We start from the raw sequence: 17,406 nt of genomic DNA, 5'->3' as shown, positions 1-17,406 counted from the left end.
TGTAATGAGGTAAAAACTACCTCCTGATCCACCTCACCCCGGGGGGTGCTCATCCTGTGTCTTTGACCCCTGCATGCACTCATCATTGCCATTGGGTCATTTGAATACATACCCTGGTCCTACTAATAGAATTAGTTTTTGTAATATCCAAAGATCTGTTCTTTATCATGACAAAATAACAAAAAGTGTCAGATGAATGAAAACAGATTTGAAAGACTTATTTACTTGTGGAAGTATAGACAACCTGAACATTACCCTAATCTACTTCAGGTCATGTTCTAGAAATTGAAATTTAAGACATATCTCTATAAGAACTATGAGAAAGCAGTCCAAGCGAGGGTGCTTACAGTGAAATTGGAGGCAGGGGAAACACATCAAAAATAAGTAATAATTAAACTAAATGAAAATATAACTCATCAACATAAGAGGTAGTGTATGGTTAAATGCCACATAAGCAGTGAAGACAATAAATAATATGGGTTCAAAAGATAGACCACCATGGGCTCCTTTGGTCTAGGTGAGCTTCATGTGAGAGATCAGACTTGAACCACAAACCTGTTTCTTCTGTCAGGAAATGCAGCCATTGTTTTCCTTTATGAACACCCAGCGGCTCCTAGAGGAGAGCAGTGGCGGTGGATGTAGAGTAACATCAGCAACGTCTGCCGTTGGTGTGCCCTTCTCCCTCACATCCTCTGGCAGAATGTAGAATAGCTGGGACTATATCAGGTTGCCTTCGGTGAAAATAAGAGAAATTATCATCTCAAATGAGGAAATTTGTTGCTTAACTAGAGTCCTGGGATAGGCAGGTCTAGAGTTGGATAACTCACCTATTCATTGGCATCATCATCTTTCCGTTCTGCCATCCCCAGTATAGTGGCTTTGTCGTCAGCCCACTGCATCATGTTCTCAAGAGGACTGCCATAGAGCCAGGTGTCTATCCTGTCGTCCCTCCCAGCACCCTCCTCACACATGCACACCTTCTAGAGACGTGTATTTGGATATTCCCCAGCAGGTTTTCCCTCCCATCTCATTGGCTGGCCAGAATTAAAACCTGTGCCCCCTCCCAGACCAAACTCTGGGAAGAGGAAAGGTTTAGAGAAGCCCATGACACTGTGGAAAGGGGGGGATGACTAGACAGCTTGATAAGTGAATTATCCCATTGTCAAAATGATTTATATAATCATTCCCTAAAGCATTTGCATTTGAAAAGAGCCAGTCCTGATGTATCAATGATGTTTTAGTGGTGAATTTTTAGACAGCTTGAGTTAGAGTGCTAAGTGGAAGAGAGAGATTGAGCAAGTGGCATTCCTAGTAGAGCAGAATTTTTCTAATTAACTGGTTTTCTCTTCTGTCGGTGATATATATTTCCTAAGAACACATAGCATGTGGAAAGTATTGACCATAATGGATTTCTTTATGGGCTTTTATAGCAAATTGAAATCTGGCATCTTGAGTTTATTTAATTATAGGATTTTTTCAATATATAAATGTATATTTATAATCTATTATTTAATCAATAATATTAATGATAACTGCATTAAAATACAGTGCTGTTTAAAATACTCATTCCTGTATAATATAGTTTATTAAAATGAATAGATATAAAATGAATTTAGACATCTGCAATGTTTCTAGCTTCTTTGAAGTCTCATAATAGGAACTTTAATCTAAGGTTAAATATAACTCAAGTATTTGAAACATGACATTTAGTTAGTTGCTCAATGTTATATGAACCTTGTTCACAGTCTTTTGCCAGGGCATCCTTTCAAAGCCAAGGAAGGTGGACCATATATCTTCATAGGAGCATTTCTTCTTCCTATCTCCACCTTTTTGCCTTACCTAGTTCATATAATTACATTGTTAAAAAATGTGAACATCTAAGGGAGCATCATAAAGAGCTGTTTTGGACAGTTTATATATGACATTTTAGTTTAACTTTTGTAAATAGGTTTATAACCAACTTTTTAACATCTTTATGCTTCAGTAAATTTATTTTCAACCAAAATTCTGAGGAGCCTATGAAAGCAGAGCCATAGGAAATGGAGTTCTGAACCTTGACTGTAATGCCCCTTTTAGGGCAGTGAAGATGGTGCCATTTGGGGACCAGTGAGACACTCATCCCCCTCATGCTGGGCTTTCTTCCTCCATCATTTGTCTTCATCTCCATGAAATACAAAGATGCCAGACTGCACCCATGCCGAACACTGCCCAGAAGGCATAGATAATGGTCTGGGGAGAGCTCAAGCGAAGCAATTAGAAATATTTAGAATCCCTGGACAGAAATTCCTATGGGTTTGAATCATGCTAAATTAAATGTGCCGTTGATAGCATTTGCTTTCTTCCAATGACCTTTCTTGAAACTTGACATTTATTTAGTCTTGCAGTAAAACATTGCCTTGGGGAGAGTGCCTCAAAGTGCACATGTGCGGGGCAGGGGAGGAAATGAGGGCTTTGAGCTGCCCCGTGCACATGGGGGTCAGTCAAGGCCAGAGGCCCAATTGTGGAAGCTCTTAGGTTTTCCTCCTCTTTCCCCCTCAGTGGTATCACTCACCTTCCTTCTCCTACCCAGCATCTTCCTGCTTTTAAATCTTCTGCCCCATAGCTTCTCATCATTTGTTCTTTGAAACACCTCTGTTAACTTTTCCAGGGAGCTATATTTTTAATCCAATATAGCTATTGGGTTCTAATTCAAGAAAGAAAAGCTTTGATCCTGTCATAGGAATTCTAGGCCTACTGAACAGAAAGGGGGATGTCCATCACAGGTGGCCTTTGCCTTGAAACCTTAGGGCTGGGGAACTCCTTTTTGGTTGTTCTCATGCTAAAGCTGCTGTGCCCAGAGGATCAGTCAGAGGCTTGGGCTACCATAATGCAGTGGAAGGAGAATGATCTGGAATGTGATGGACGTGGGTTCCGGGTGCTACCCATTACACACGCTGTGAACTGAGGTGGCTGGCAGGCATCTCAGGTGTGGCATGTGTGTATTTGTGTGCTCCCATAAGCCTGGGTTCAGCTACGTGCAGTTCTCTGCACTCACCTAGTGTTTCTTGTGGATAAAGTATACAGCAAACATGAAATCCATGTTATACTCAGTTGTTCCCTAATTTATCAATCTCGCTGGAACAAATTCAGTTTTAAAACCAGCATTGTAACAACTGACTCTACCATGGGTTTGACATACAGCTTCTGGAGTTGGTGGGTTGGGAGAAGAAGGATAGAGAAAGATGATACTTTCTATATTAATGTTTTTGTTCTCAGTTCAGTAACCAGCAGTACCATGCTAATGAGAAATTGTAGAATAAATGCCCTTTATTAATGGCTAGATACATCCAAAGTATTTCCTAGCACCAGCTGGCTCTCTGTGAATGCCTGTTTGAGTGTCTGACTCCCCACCAGGATTCTGCAGGGGTGCCTCTGCCTCCTGGGGTAAATCTCAAGATTTTAAGGCACAGCCTGCAGGGCCCTTGACGATCTCACCCCATCCAGCCTTATCATCAGCTCTCCCTCCAATTCCTCCACAACCCTTCAGGAAAGCAGCAACTGTTTGAGTTCTCCCAAACCAAGCATGCTCGTCAAGTTCCTTCCAGCGTCAGCCCAAGCACCTTGTGTCCCACAGGGCCTTCCCAGCCACTCTCTGGAAGCTTTAAGCACTTTCACTGGGTAGCTAAGGCCCTGGTTAAGCTGCAGATTCCGGAGCCCCACCCCAAATCTATAGAAGCAGCATCAGTATTGAGGTGGGGGATGACCTTGTTAATCTGTAGGTGCGTCCTTTGCTTTGACTGTCGGAGAACTACTTGCATTCAGTTAAAAGGCTCTTGCAGGCGCTTGTCACTATCACAGTCTCCCCTGACGTGGATGTTGTGTCTGGCACTCAGTAAATGTTAGGAATGAATGAATGCTGTTGAGGGTTCTGTGTGCTATGCAAGGACTTGGGTGTATTAGGCTTTATTCTGGCCTCTAGAGCCTGAAAAGTCACCTCATTTCCCAGTGGCATTCACCAGCCACATCTAAAAGCTAATAGGAATTGTCGGTACATAGTGAGAAACTGACTTTCTATAAATAAGTTTAAAGAGTAAATTAATAAAAGTGCAATATGCATGGGAATAAACCAGGTAATTCAGAGACTAATTTCCCTCTCACCTTCTCTTTTTCTTTCCAGAAGTCTCAGAATCGGTAATGTTTGTGTTAAGGCTGCTCCAACAGCCCGTTTCCTTTACTGATTGTAACTTACAGTATTTCTTAGACCATGTGTGATCCTCAGCTTGGGTCTGCTGTAGGGCACCATGTTTGTTTGTCTGTCTGTCTCAAATTGCACTTTGTGGGGGTCATTTAGTCCAGAGAATGGTGGTACAAGGGTGCACAGTTTATCCCCACGCGGGCAGTGAGCCTTGCCTTAAGAAAGACAACCTTGGCCAAGGCCCTTCTCTCCGGGTCAGCCATTGCGCCCAGGCCTAGTTTCGGTGCCAGGAACAGCAAGGGGAAGCACACAGATGGTTCCAGCAGCCAGCAACACGGTGAGAGACTCAGCTGGAGTCCCTGGTGCTGGCTGGGTGGTTTCATCAGTTGGCCTGATCACCTGTAAGTGGAGAGGGAAAAACCCTTGTTAAATAAAGTAACATCTGTGCTAGTTGGCCTGGTGGAGGAGAGAGCCATTCTCGTTTACAAAAGATTGGTCAGGTTGCTTCATTATAAAAGTACAACACGGAGGTGATAGCCTAAAAATCCAGAACACACGGACATTTCTCCACAAATATGCCATCTAATTAGCCTCCCAAACACAGGGTATTCTAAGAGAAACTTTTTTTTCCAGTTAAAATGTTCAAAAAACAGGCAGTTGCCTGAATAATTATGCTTAACATTTTTATACCTTCTGAATTTTTAAAGGCAAGAAGGTTTCTAAGACATACCATATGCATATAATTATTTTAAAAAGCAGTTCTAGGATTTTTACAAATAATAAGGGTGTAGCTATGCAAATAAGGTTTTATTCTTCCTCAGGTTACACATATTGAGGTTTTCTATTTAAAAGATTTTACTTTAATTTCCACTATATTTATTTCAGGAGTGTAAGTTTATTCCACTTGCTTTAGGATTTGTAGCACGTGATCCAGTTTCTTTGGCACCATTCTTACCTTTTCTGTTTATTCTGTTTGTTGTTTTCTGTAAACAAAGTCTAGAAAGGAAAAGTTAGATTAAAATAGCTTGCAGAGTCAAAATGACAGTAGGCATAAAAGCATGTTTCTAAAGGCTAAATGTATTTAGCAAATATTATAATTATTATAAAAATATCTTCAGGAAATGAGAGATGAATTTAAATACCATGGATTATGGAAATATCCTCCCATTTTCTTTTTATTTTATTCATGTTTGAAAAGCATCTTTTATTCTCTGATACTTACACGCAAGCCTTTGTTTATCAAAATGACAGAAGAGAGCATGCATAATCCAACAAAATTAATTTACATTTGGCTTTAAAATAAGCACTTGTGTTTACAGTAGGATAAATTGATACCTAATAGTGTAAGAATTAGTTCTGCACCTAACGAAGCTGCTGCGTACAGAGCTGACTGAGGGAGGCTGGAAAGCTGCCCTGGGAGCTGTCATGAGCTCCCTTCCTCCCTGCGCCCTCTCCACGCTGAGGAGAGGTCTTTTGGACTGTTACCAAATAAGCATGTAGTCACGCAGCCATCTGTTAAAACTGCCTTAGAGCAGGGAAACGGTGAAGTGTTTCTCAGCCTTCCCAGAGGGATTGGAAGCTGTGTTCAGAAGTAAGTCGGAGGGCAGGAGATGGGCCATCGAAGTCCCTTTCATCTTTTCGCCCAGCCCCCACCCCCTTTTCCATCTGGCAGCCATCGTTTGTTCTGGCAGTCGTTCTTTACCTGTGACTCTGTGACTTGTTTTCCCAATTAGTATGTAACATGTTACTGTTAAATGTTCTCATGTGAGAACATTTTTTAAAAGTTGGATAGTATTCTGTTTATGATGGTAGCACAAGTTGCCTGAGTGACCTGTCATTAGACGGTTAGGATTTGTGTGGAGCGCGCGTGTGTGTTCATGTTGCCACTGAGTACGTGAGGAATATCCTGGGAGTTTGTTTTGTTTTGTTTTGCATATATCCATAGTTCCTTGGAGTAACTTTCTAGAATTGTATTAATCTGGAGACAACAACTAAATGAACATTAATGAGTGTTGACCACGTGCCAAGCACTGTGCAAAGTTCTTCATCTGAGAAATCCCGTGTAATTCCACCCTCCAGTTTATTGCTCCCCTTGCTTTTTCAGGAAGCTGAGGCTCAGAGAGCTGAGCTGGGCTCAGGGTCACAGGTGGCACACGCTGGCTCCGGGGCTTGTGATCCTATCCACGTGCTCTCCAGCGTCCGTACCGCTCACTTTTATACTCCACAAGTCTCCTTTGTGTTCCTGTTCCGCGGTTTCCCCCGGTGGTGTCTTCCTCTGCTGCGCCATGTGCTCTGGCTTGGTGTTATCCACACCACGCGTGTGTTTTGCCCTTGCGCGCACCACAGCTTCCTCAGAACATCCATGGCCTTCCTACTTTTTTCCTCTAGACTTTCTGTTCCCTTCACTTCCCACTTCTTCACCCATCTGTTCGAAAAAGACTGGGCGTCATTCCTGTCTTCGGGTTTCTACATTTAGCCTGTTCCTGCTGCCTGCACCGGGTGTTGGTTCCCTGGTCTGCTGCTCCTGTGATCGGAAGGCCCTCACCTGGGAGCCAGGCAGACCTCCACCCCGGTGCTCTTCCTGACCCGCTTCCTCCCAAACCAAGGACCCTGGGGTTTTCATTAGCCCCTGACAAGGACAGCGCTGCAGCCTGGGTAATCATGATGAGTGTGGTGCGTGTTAGGGGCAGTGGCCACAGTGGTCTGCATGTCAAACCCCAGCCCCCGAGACATAGTTATCTAAAGTTAAAATGTAATAGGGATGAATGAAAAGGGAAGGGAAGGCTTTCTGCCAAGCCTCAGCTTCTCCAAGCTCTGGCTCTGCCCAGGTCCCACACTTCTCCCACTCCTTTGTTCACTGGGTCCTTGCCTCCTAAAACATCTTTATCCATCATTTCTGCTGGGCCACGTTACCCGTCTTCTTTAAGACCCATTAATAATGCTGCCTCTTCCAGAACGTCTGCTTTCATTTCCACCTCTCTGAATTGGAAGTCATCTGCCCTTCCCAGAATTGTGCGGGCCCCTCTTTCCGATCTGCAGAACGTACCTTACTCATCTCTTGGCATTAGGTACAGGTCTGGCCCTTCTAAACTGCAGAGGTCAGAATTCATGTCTCATCCATGATTGTATTTCCACAAAGCCTAACACAAACAAATACATTTATTGAGTAAATTCATGAGTAAGTGAATAAATGATAGACTACGAAAGCTTGTCCTGTTATATAGAATAGCAGAAAAACATGGAATCATTTAACAAAATTGATATATAAAATCCATATATTATAAAATAAACAACTGAGGTGTATAGCATTTGAGTAGAAGTGCAATGACACATCAACTACTTTTGGGTGAATGGTAGTGGAAACACCACTTTGTAAAAAGCAAATTCTAAAAAATCATTTTTTCAGATACAGCCAAAACGAAAAATCATTCAGCAGACAATAAAACAGAACAATACCAATCATGCCTAAGTTTTTTGAAAGACAACAATTTAGTAAGTCATTTGGGATTAGGACTTAACGTGGTAATTGCTGAATCTCTCTGAAAGGAAATATGAGATTATTCGTTGGCAGGACCATAGTAACTAAGCGGGAGAAAGACTGGCACACAGGGAAGTATTGGGAGTAGTGGGCCAAGGGCCTTGGCTTCTCATTTAGCGGTCTGAACCATGCGTACACGTCCAAGAACGTGTTTACAGAGACCTTGCTTCATGTAGGAGATAATGCGAGAGCGTGCCTTAGAAACCTGGCGAGGATTAGTGAGTCAGTACGTGCAAAGCTCAGCGGCTGGAATATTGTAATTGCTACGGGGGGGGGGGGGGTGCTGCGTGTTTTTCTCTCCTGGTGGAGTGGCCCTCATCCCCCCTGCAGGGCCCCACGCACAGTTGGTGATGAGTGGCACAGTAATCTGCGCGGCCCTACTTCATAATCCACCATGAGTGTCTTGCTCTGCACCAGTTTGCTCTCCAGAACTGAAGACAGCGATGGGCTCTTAAGCCCTAATTAATCTTTCTGGGCTAAGCCACATAAGGGTTTTAAAACCAAAAAACAGTGTTTTACAACAGTGAATCATAAAACCCTGTACTTAAAATCTATTTCGCGTTTTTGAACTGATTATAAAAAATTTTTTAAAGAAAGAATAATTGCGTGTATTGAGTACCTGCTCTGTGCCGGACACTCTCCATGCAGCTCTCATTTTGTTCTTCCCCCAATCCTGCTAGGTGGGGGGGCAGGAAGGGCATTTGAACCTAGGTGTTATTACTCCAGAGTCGCATCCTGCTCCGCCATAGTCCCTCCTCTAATGGCAGCGGAACATACATGCAGAGGTAGATCAGCAAGTCCTCGCTTAGCGTCATTGAGAGGTTCTGCGACTTTAAGTGAAACGACCTATAACAGAACCAGCTGTACTGCAGGCTAATTGATAAAAACAAGAGTCAAGTTCCTGTGGCATCTCATCAACTTCATAACAGCATTGAATGAAAAGATGTTATGCGAGGACTGCTGTATAATAAACATTTTTCTTCAGTGTCTTATTTATACCTAAGAACTACACTAACTGGTTGTTTTCATAAAACCTCAAGGCAATTAGCCAAGCATTTGTTTTTGATTACAGAGGCGCGGTTTAATGAAAACAAGTGACTGAAGCTGTCAGTGTTTAAAGCTTGTAGTTGGGAGGAGTGTGGAGCATCAGAAGCTAGCAGCAGTGTGAAGTCAGTGCCACGATTTTAGAAGCCTGATTCTTGGCTCTGTCTTTTGTCTGTAATTATATAGTGAAGAAAAAATGACAAGCCACCTTTTTGCCTCCAAGTGATTCCATTTCTATTTATAAAGTCTGAGTGATAGTTGAAGGGTTTAGGAATGTTTTAAGATGAAGCAAACTCTAGAAGGATAATACAGTGAATTTCTAACTTCCAAGGGGAAGGAGGTCTTGGGCCCCTCAACCTCTTTCACCGGAATGCTCTTCTTATCTCATATATTGGGCCTTTGTGTGAGCTTTCCTTTGAAAAAAGGTTTCAATGCATGAAAGTTGCCATTTCCTGTAGTACAGATTCCACTTGTATTGAGACTGACTTGGGATTCAGGCCAGCTCTTCACTTGCCACCAGAGCCCCAAGCAGCATGTGCAGCCTGGAAACTGTCTTTATACTTCCACACACCCACGTGGCGCGTGCTGTGGGCTGCCGTGCTCTGGGCTTCCCCATACACTTGGGCACTTGTGCCCTGCACAGTTCAGAGGGCACCCGTCCCATCTCACTTTATTACAGTCATGTTCCTGCTCATACAGGAAAGTGTTCTGAGGAAGAGACGCCCCCCCTTTGAGCGACTTACTCCCTGCAGCTGTCCAACGCCTCACCCCCACAGCCTGGTCTGTCTGCTCTAAGATGTCTTCTCTGAAGCCTTCTTCCCACCCAGCTTTTAGAATGAAAACCAACTGAATAAAATAAATCCATTAGGTAGGAATGCCTGCTGGAATTCAAGTTCCCAAGGGCTTTTGCATTTTTAAAGAAGTCTTTGCTCAGGCCAAGTTAAACTAATACAAGAGAAAGGGAGTTTCTGAGCCAGGAGGCAGTGCATTCCCAGCGCCCTTTGTCTACTCTGGGCTGTCAGCGTCCCACTCAGCAGTTCCATGCAAGGAAAACTCAGGCCACCGCCGAACCCCTTCTCACCTCAGTGAGGTTCTAGACTCATCTGGTTGGGTTTGTGTCTGTAACACATTGGAAAGGTGACTTACTCAGTAGAAGGGACAGGAGGCAGGGACCAGGATTCCCTAGGCAGTTACTTTTATTTATTTTAAGATTTTCATGTACGCTGCCTCATACTCATAATTTATGTATCTTTCTTATTCCAATTACATGCTGGTAAGCTCCGTGAGAGCAAAGTGTCTGACTTGTGCCTTCTCCAGAGAGTGCTGAATTTAGGCCCAGGATTACTTAGTTAATGACTTGTAAGTGGCTGGATCAGAAATAGAACTCAAATTTCCTCAGCCATACACCAATCTGGTGTTCTTTCCATTCCTCCACCGTTTCAGTTACCTGTTGCTGCGTAACAAACCACTCCAGAAGCCCAGTCCTCCGAACAGCAGCGCCAGTATTTCTCGTAGGTTGATGGGTCAGGCATTGGACAAGGCATGGGTGGGCTCTTCTGTTCCCCAGGATGTTGGCTGGGTCAGTCACTGGCTCGCTTCAGATGGGTTGAGCTGATGGGTCCAGTAAGACTTCATGCCCATGTCTAGAACTCAGAGCTTCTCCTGTGGCCTTTCTCTTCATATTTTCTGCTTGTCTTTCAGTATTCTAGCCTGAACTTCACAACATGGGAGCTCTCTTCCTCTAGTGAAAGCAGAAGTCAGCAGGCCTCTGGCACTAGCCCCAAACTGGCCCACTTTGACTTCTGCTACGTTCTCCGGGTCCAGGCAAGTTAGAAGACAGCCTAGGTTTGAGGGGAGGGAACAGGATGCACACTGAGGAAAGGACTTGATGCACACTGAGGGTTGCCATCTTTGGAAACTAACCGCAGCTATCATTAACCAAGGTGCAGTGTTTTTTCTCCTACAGTGTCCTAATAGAGCAGGGAAACTCAGCAGAAACAAAGGGAAAAAAGAACAATACCCTGAAACACCCCACCCTTTTCCACCTTAAAGCCCAGCGGAAGGGTCCGGAGGGTGGCACCACCTCCCCACAGCCCTGTCACCATCCCTTGGCTGAGATGCTTCTGGTTGCGTTTGTTTTTATTTGAGTATCAGATGAGAGGCTGCTGCACTTGGTGGGATATGTAACGAACATGGTTAGTGCTTGTGTTAGCCTACAGTGGGCACTTCTCAATAATTTGTTTTTAGAGCTACTGCTCTATTTTCTGTGTCAAGCATTTAAATGCATACTCCTGAGGGCGTATTCTCTGGGCAGCAGTTAGAAACAATACTTTTCAGTGCTGCATATGTGCGTTCTTAAAATGGAACACCTACAAGTAACCTCTTCAACTATTCATTTCCATCTGTAGGTCAAATTATACTCAGTCTCTATGGAAAAGCATAGCTTGGTAGATTTCTTTTCCTTTCTTTTTAATGACACAGGATTTTTATGTGAGAAGACGAGCATCTAAAACTGACAAATCAATTTGCTAGCCTGTTCCAACTCTGGCAATATCTTTTCTTTGTAGTCTGGCTCACTTGGTTTAAAATATCCTACCTAATGAGGATAATTCTCTTTCTCTGAGAAAAATTCCCTTAATCTTCTAAATTTCCGGGGAAAATTTTTTACGTGTATCATTTTTTCCTTTTTTTAAAAAAAGCAAGACTTTCTCCTTTTGTAACAGTTAGATTGTCTTTTACCATTTAGATAATTACTCAACCCAGAGTGTTTTTCCCAGAAACAATCAAATAAATAAAATACTCCAGTGTCATATCAAGAGAGGAAATGTAAGAGGAGCTATTTATGGGCTGCAGGGACAAAACTTCTCCAAGTGCTTTGGGGAAATCTCACTTTTTAAGAGATTATCATTGTCTGGAAAGTGATGAGATTTGTCTTATACAAATGGAAATCTTTGGTTTCCCAAATGTGTGTGAGAGAAAATGTAATGTTTTTGTACCAGCTGCCTAGGGAGTATGGTTCACTGAAATCCAATTTACTCTCCCTGTTTGTGGGACTCAGTCGTTACGGAAGATATTTTATGTACTTTTTTATACAAGGTTGTATGGGTAAACATTTACACATGGCACAAAGCTAGCATCCAAATAGGAAAAGTCCAGATTTTTTTTCAGGCTCCATTTTACCCTTTCTCTGTCTTATTGGTAGTGGCAGTGGTGGGTTTGCTTTTGTTTATTTGCTGTTTTCTTTTGTTTTATCTAGGAATGAAAAGACATCGTGCCTCTCTAAAATAGTCCAGATCATTGGAGAACTTTGGTGATTTTATTTGATTTTTTTAAATTTCCATATCTTTACCCCCTTCATTTTAGGAAGAAGAATTAGAAGCCCAAATTTCCTTCCTTCAAGGACAGTTGAATGACCTGGATGCCATGTGCAAATACTGTGCGAAGGTGATGGACACTCATCTTGGTGAGTGAACTACTTTGGCCCTGGGAATAATGAGTCTTACTTAACAAGAGTCACTAGGCCCTTTTTAAAGCTCTTCACATGAATCATCTCAGGTAATCCTCACAGCAGCCCTGCGTAGATACACTGTTACAGTCCCCACTGTACAGATGAGGAAACTGAAGCACAGAGAGATTAATTAAATTTCCCAAGCTTATATCACTAGTAAGTGGAGTAGAAATTCAGAATCAAGCAGTGCAACCGTAGTTTTCAACTCTTCACTGCTACACAGCCCATGTAAGTACCTACCTCAAACCAAAATGAAATGTTGAGCTTTCATGATCAAATAGTTTTATTGTGCCAACCTGACTATAAGCACTAATATTTTAGTGGTTTTTTAAGACAATGCTTTACTTATTTTTTAAAATATATGTTTTAACCAACTGCCTGAAATGCATTCATTACCACTTGACCTTTTCTTACTTCTGACTGTGCACAGATTCAAAGAAATGTCCTAGTGTACATGTGAGTCATACATATGTCACATTAGAAAGTCTTCGGCCGCTCCCCTCTCTACGTTTGTAGAGTTCTGTATTTTGTATTGGAAATGGTCTCTGCAGGATCACATTAACTTCAGTAATTCTGTGCTGCTTGCAAAAGCTTTTATAATGCATAGTGTTACTATTTTTCAGCTCACTTATGGACATTCTTTCTTTCTCCACTCTGCAGTGTGTAGCATCTGTAGTTTGGGAACAGAGTAGGGAAATAAGACATATACTCTAATGGACATGGCCTGTATGCTGCTTTGAGAGTGTGGAGAAATGGCAACACCAAGTATTGTAAGAAATCAGGGTGCATCCCACCTCTGAGGGGAAAACAGAATCCACCAGGCCCCTTCCCACTGTCAGGCCCTGAGAGTGGGATCACTGAGTTTGGTCTCTCTACCTGGGACTCCATCACTCTCTCAGCCTGTTAGGTCATGAGAGCATTGCCTGTGGCCAGAAGGATTGTCATTTGGGTGTTGTCTAAACCATCCTTGCCTCTGGCAAGTAGTAAATGTTCTCTTATGGATTTGGAAAGATGCTGACCTAGGTGGCCAGCTGACTACCAGGGTCTGATTAGGCAGCTGGCTGGGCCTATTGTATCCTCAGCCTTATTTCTACTCTCTTGATCCTTCAGAGCAGGGTTCGAGAGGAGGAAACAGCAGGAGAAACCCTGTCACATCCGACTCCACCCCTTCAAAACCATGTTTATTCATATGCTGCTTTATGACCATTTTTATGTAGAACTAAGTTTACTTGAATCTCATAGCATCACACTTTAAGTGTATCAAAAAGAAATAATGAAGAGATAGTTTTTATATAAATGTATTATTTAACTAATGTGTATTATATGGATTATATAACTAATTTCAGCTAATTAATCTTACTTTTAGGGTGCGTGCATATGTGTGTGTACACGTGGTTTTGTTGTAGCATTGTTTTGCTGTGGGGTTTATGTGCTTTTTCTGTTTTGTTTTGTTTGTTTTGCTCCTCTGGCTACATGGGTGACCTTCTCATTACTTGATTTTGCTTTTGATCACAGTACGAGAACAAAGAAGTGACTGAGAGATTTACTAAAACTCTAGAAAATCCCGTTATGAAAATCCAAGTTGTTTGGTCCACGTAGGAGCTTTTCAAGCAGCTTTACTTAAGCCCCAGAATTTTCCATGGAGGGGGAGACACTTTAATTAAAGGAAAGCCCATACCAGCTGTGAGTTTTCAACTAACCGCAAAACTAGATTTGTTTTTGTGTTTCACTTTCAGCCAGAATCCCTGCAACACAGCCGTGACTTCTTTTCACCATGTAAATAGCCTGACCACACTTTTAAAGTGGGGCTAAGGGATGGTACCAAGAATTCCCAGCCCCAGGGCCCACAGATACATTTCCTTTCATCTGCATATTACAACATTGGTTTATTAGAGGGCATTCCTGTGTTGTAGGCAGTTTTGATTCTAAGCAGAAATTTTAGGAAAACACGATTAATGAATGCAAAGCTCTTGATTTACTTTTTGACTTATTGTACTTACTTTAAAAAATTACTTTAGTACCCTAGTGCTTTTTTCTATGATGTTTTCTATTTTTCCTGATTATTAAAGTATTATAAAATTAGAACAACTGAAATACCCATTAGAAAGTGAATGAGTATAATTTAGATATGCAATCTTTATAAAGAATAAAATACTTTTTATTTATTAGCATAAGGAGATGTTCATGATATATTAATAAGTGAAAAGGGCAGGTGGCAGGTTAGTGTATATTTGATGTGAAAATAACTGGTAACCGTGGTTTCCTGGGTGAAGGGAGACTATAAAGGGACTTTCCAAGGGACCTAATCGTCTATGCTCAGAAAACGCAGGACAGTCACAGGAAATCTAGGTGGCTTGAGCGCATGTAACTAACACCGGGCGGGGGAGGCCACTGTGTACCCTGCAGGCGAGGGTGCGCTGCCAGAGAGGCTGGGGTGGCATCTGAGGGGCACCGCCTCCCCGGCATCGGACAGACCCCGGGTTCTAACCGAGCTCCCTCGGCTCAGCCAGACTGTGACAAGGCCTCTCCTATAAAGTGGAGGTGAAGTTGTCTGTCTTGCCAGCTTGTTGCCAAGGTAATATATTTTTAAAGGCCAGCACCAGCCACGGCCCAGAGTGGGCACCAGTACCAGTCCTGGCCTCACTCCCCTTGACTCCTGAGAGACCCCCCGCCCGCGACCAGAGCTGGGACGGGCTTGCCTGGGGCAGGGAATGTCCCTTACGGAACGCGGGGACATGGGCTTGGATGTGCCGATTCTGCGGTTGCGAGTGAGCTCGCTTGTGAGCCTGCGGGTGAGCCCCCCGAGTGAGCCCCCCCGGATGAGCCCCTGAGTGAGCCCCCCCGGGTGACCCCCCAAGTGAGCCCCCGAGTGAGCCTGGCGGGCGCGGGCTGGCGCGGGCCTGCCGCCTCCGTGTGCACGGGCCCGTGTGGGCCGCAGCGCTGCCTCAGAAGCTTCTCATGGTTTTCACCGAGTCCCTAGCGCGCTGCATTTTCATCGGACATGTAGTAATATCCTCAAATGTCAGGCACGGCTCAAGGCCATTCTTATAGCTGATAGAACAAATACAGAGGAGAGCCTCTCCGTTAAAAATTATATAAAGGCATTTGTTCAGATCACCCTTTAATTACAGAGGCAATAAAATTGACAGGTTGGCAATATTGCCTTAGGAATCAGGAACCCCAAACTGAGAGAGTATTTGTTTTATCAAAATTCTAATTTTATTACCCTCACAGAATTGAACTATTTGAATTCAAAGACTTAGAGACAGGAATTAAAAATAAGTGTTTTATTAAATCTAAACTTTTCCTGTCAACTTCAGAAGACTTTATGTGTTCCTTTTTCTGTTACTATAGTTACTCCCCTTGCTGTCATCCTGACAGTTGAGTTGAAAGCCATTGACAGTAGGTACTAACCCCCCCCCAGCTCAGGCTATTTTTAGGGTTGCCGCACTTCACACGCAAGTGCTCCTGGGTGAGCAGCCTGCACCTCTCTCGCCCGTGAGCAGCTCGGCTGAGCTGCCAGCTGTTTACAGGGAGTCTGAGCTGTACACCCCGCTGGCCTCTAATGCCCACACCTGCCTGCTCCCGGTGGAGGTATTTCATTGCTTGTTTGGTATTTAGACACTGGTTTCCTCAGCTTGGCCCTTTCATTAGTGGTTCATACAAACAATGGGAGGGTTAAATGCAGTAAATTTGGAGAAATTAGGTTTCCTATGCTCTTGCTGAGAGTCCTGGAGTAGGATCTTCGAATGCTGAAGATGTAGGAGCCCTACAAGCCGTCTCAGCTGCTGTTTACTTCACTGATGAGGAAACCAAGGCAGGGAAGGTGAGCGACATGCAGCTCGCTGGCCAGGAGTCCAGACCTGGATCCAGTCCTTGGCTTTTCCTTGGCAAAGGAGATACTTCTCAGGACGCAGTTGAATCAGTAGCTGGATTCCAGATCTCCTATTTTATTGCACACGTCATTACTGATTTTACACTTGTCATAATATTTATGCAAGAATTAGCTGTAAGAGGAGGCCAGTTTTTTAAAATTAGTTTATTTGCCCCTGCAAGAACTTTATAAGTCTGATTTTCTGATGTTTATAAAAACAACTTTCAATGGACGTCTCTGAAAATGTTCAATAGGGCAGTTAACTAATGACATTTGAAAAACAGAGAGATGTGATCACCAGGCAGCTTTCTCCCTGTCAGCCACCCTGTGATAAAAGCTTTCCACGATTTTAAGAATCTGAAGCACTGCATTTCATTGTGGGTGCAGGGTCCTCTCTAGAAGGAAATAGACCCTTCGCCTGAGGATCCTGTGAAGGATGCAGATTCTGGCTCAGGGGTTCTGATGTGGGGCCTGAAGGTCTGCGTTTCTAATGACCCCCAGGTGGCCTGATGTCACTGGCCTATGACAGACTAGAAGCCACAAGGAGCAAGAGGACTTAGAATTACGTGGGCACAATTCAGTTGCTGTATTTATTCGTAACTCTACACTTACAGCACATGTGCAGCTGAAGTCCGTGGGCAGAGAGCTCACAGCCTCCCCTGGCTCTCTGATGTGGTCTTGAGTCATCCGAAATTCAGTTTTTTCTTCACCCTACCTGGACTTGTTCTATTCTAGTTGAAGTCCCCCTACACCCGGTTTTATTATCAGAAGACTTGGACCAATTGGTCAGCATCTCCTTGTACCAATCCTATACCTATGTAGGAAAGCTTAGCAAACCGTACACTGTCTTCTCCATTTCTAGGCTAAGGTACCACAACTCTAATCACATGACCTCAGTGCAGACTGTCTACCTCTCACCATTTTACTCTCATTTTCTGGCTCTCTCCCAGAGCCCAGGTTTTTCATCTTTCTCACACTGTCTGACCGCATGGCCTGTTTCACCCCTCCATACCAGGCTGCCTCCTCATGTCCGCCAGTCCCTGTCCTCTCCAGTGAAGACAGATATGTCCACCCATCTCTGTGGAAACAGGCTCCCTGTCAGTTGCTTGAAAGCTCGAGGACTTTGTGGCCACCCTACGTATCTCATGCTGAGCTTAACATCTTGTGCGTAGAGGGAGGAGAAGCCAAGATAAGAAGGTTGACTTTGATTGCCTGGGGCCATTTTTAAATCCTAGTTGAAGAGTGGCACTTAACTTTCATTAGATCCT

General features: G+C 43.5%; 1 protein-coding gene across 8 annotated transcripts in view; it reads left to right on the top strand.

Moving 5' to 3' along the window:
* TBC1D5 (TBC1 domain family member 5) overlaps positions 1–17,406 on the top strand; it is a 361,094-nt gene that overhangs the window by 330,973 nt on the left and 12,715 nt on the right. For all 8 annotated transcript variants that reach the window (XM_081159844.1, XM_081159851.1, XM_081159850.1 and 5 more), the window contains one exon: positions 12,120–12,219. In XM_081159844.1, the coding sequence (XP_081015970.1) occupies positions 12,120–12,219 (100 nt within the window). The remainder of the gene's footprint in view (positions 1–12,119; positions 12,220–17,406) is intronic.

Source organism: Miniopterus schreibersii, assembly GCF_964146895.1.
Source record: "Miniopterus schreibersii genome assembly, chromosome: 15".
Lineage (NCBI taxonomy): Eukaryota > Metazoa > Chordata > Mammalia > Chiroptera > Miniopteridae > Miniopterus > Miniopterus schreibersii.
Note: the sequence above shows the minus strand (reverse complement) of the source record. Positions and strands in the feature narration are given on the sequence as shown.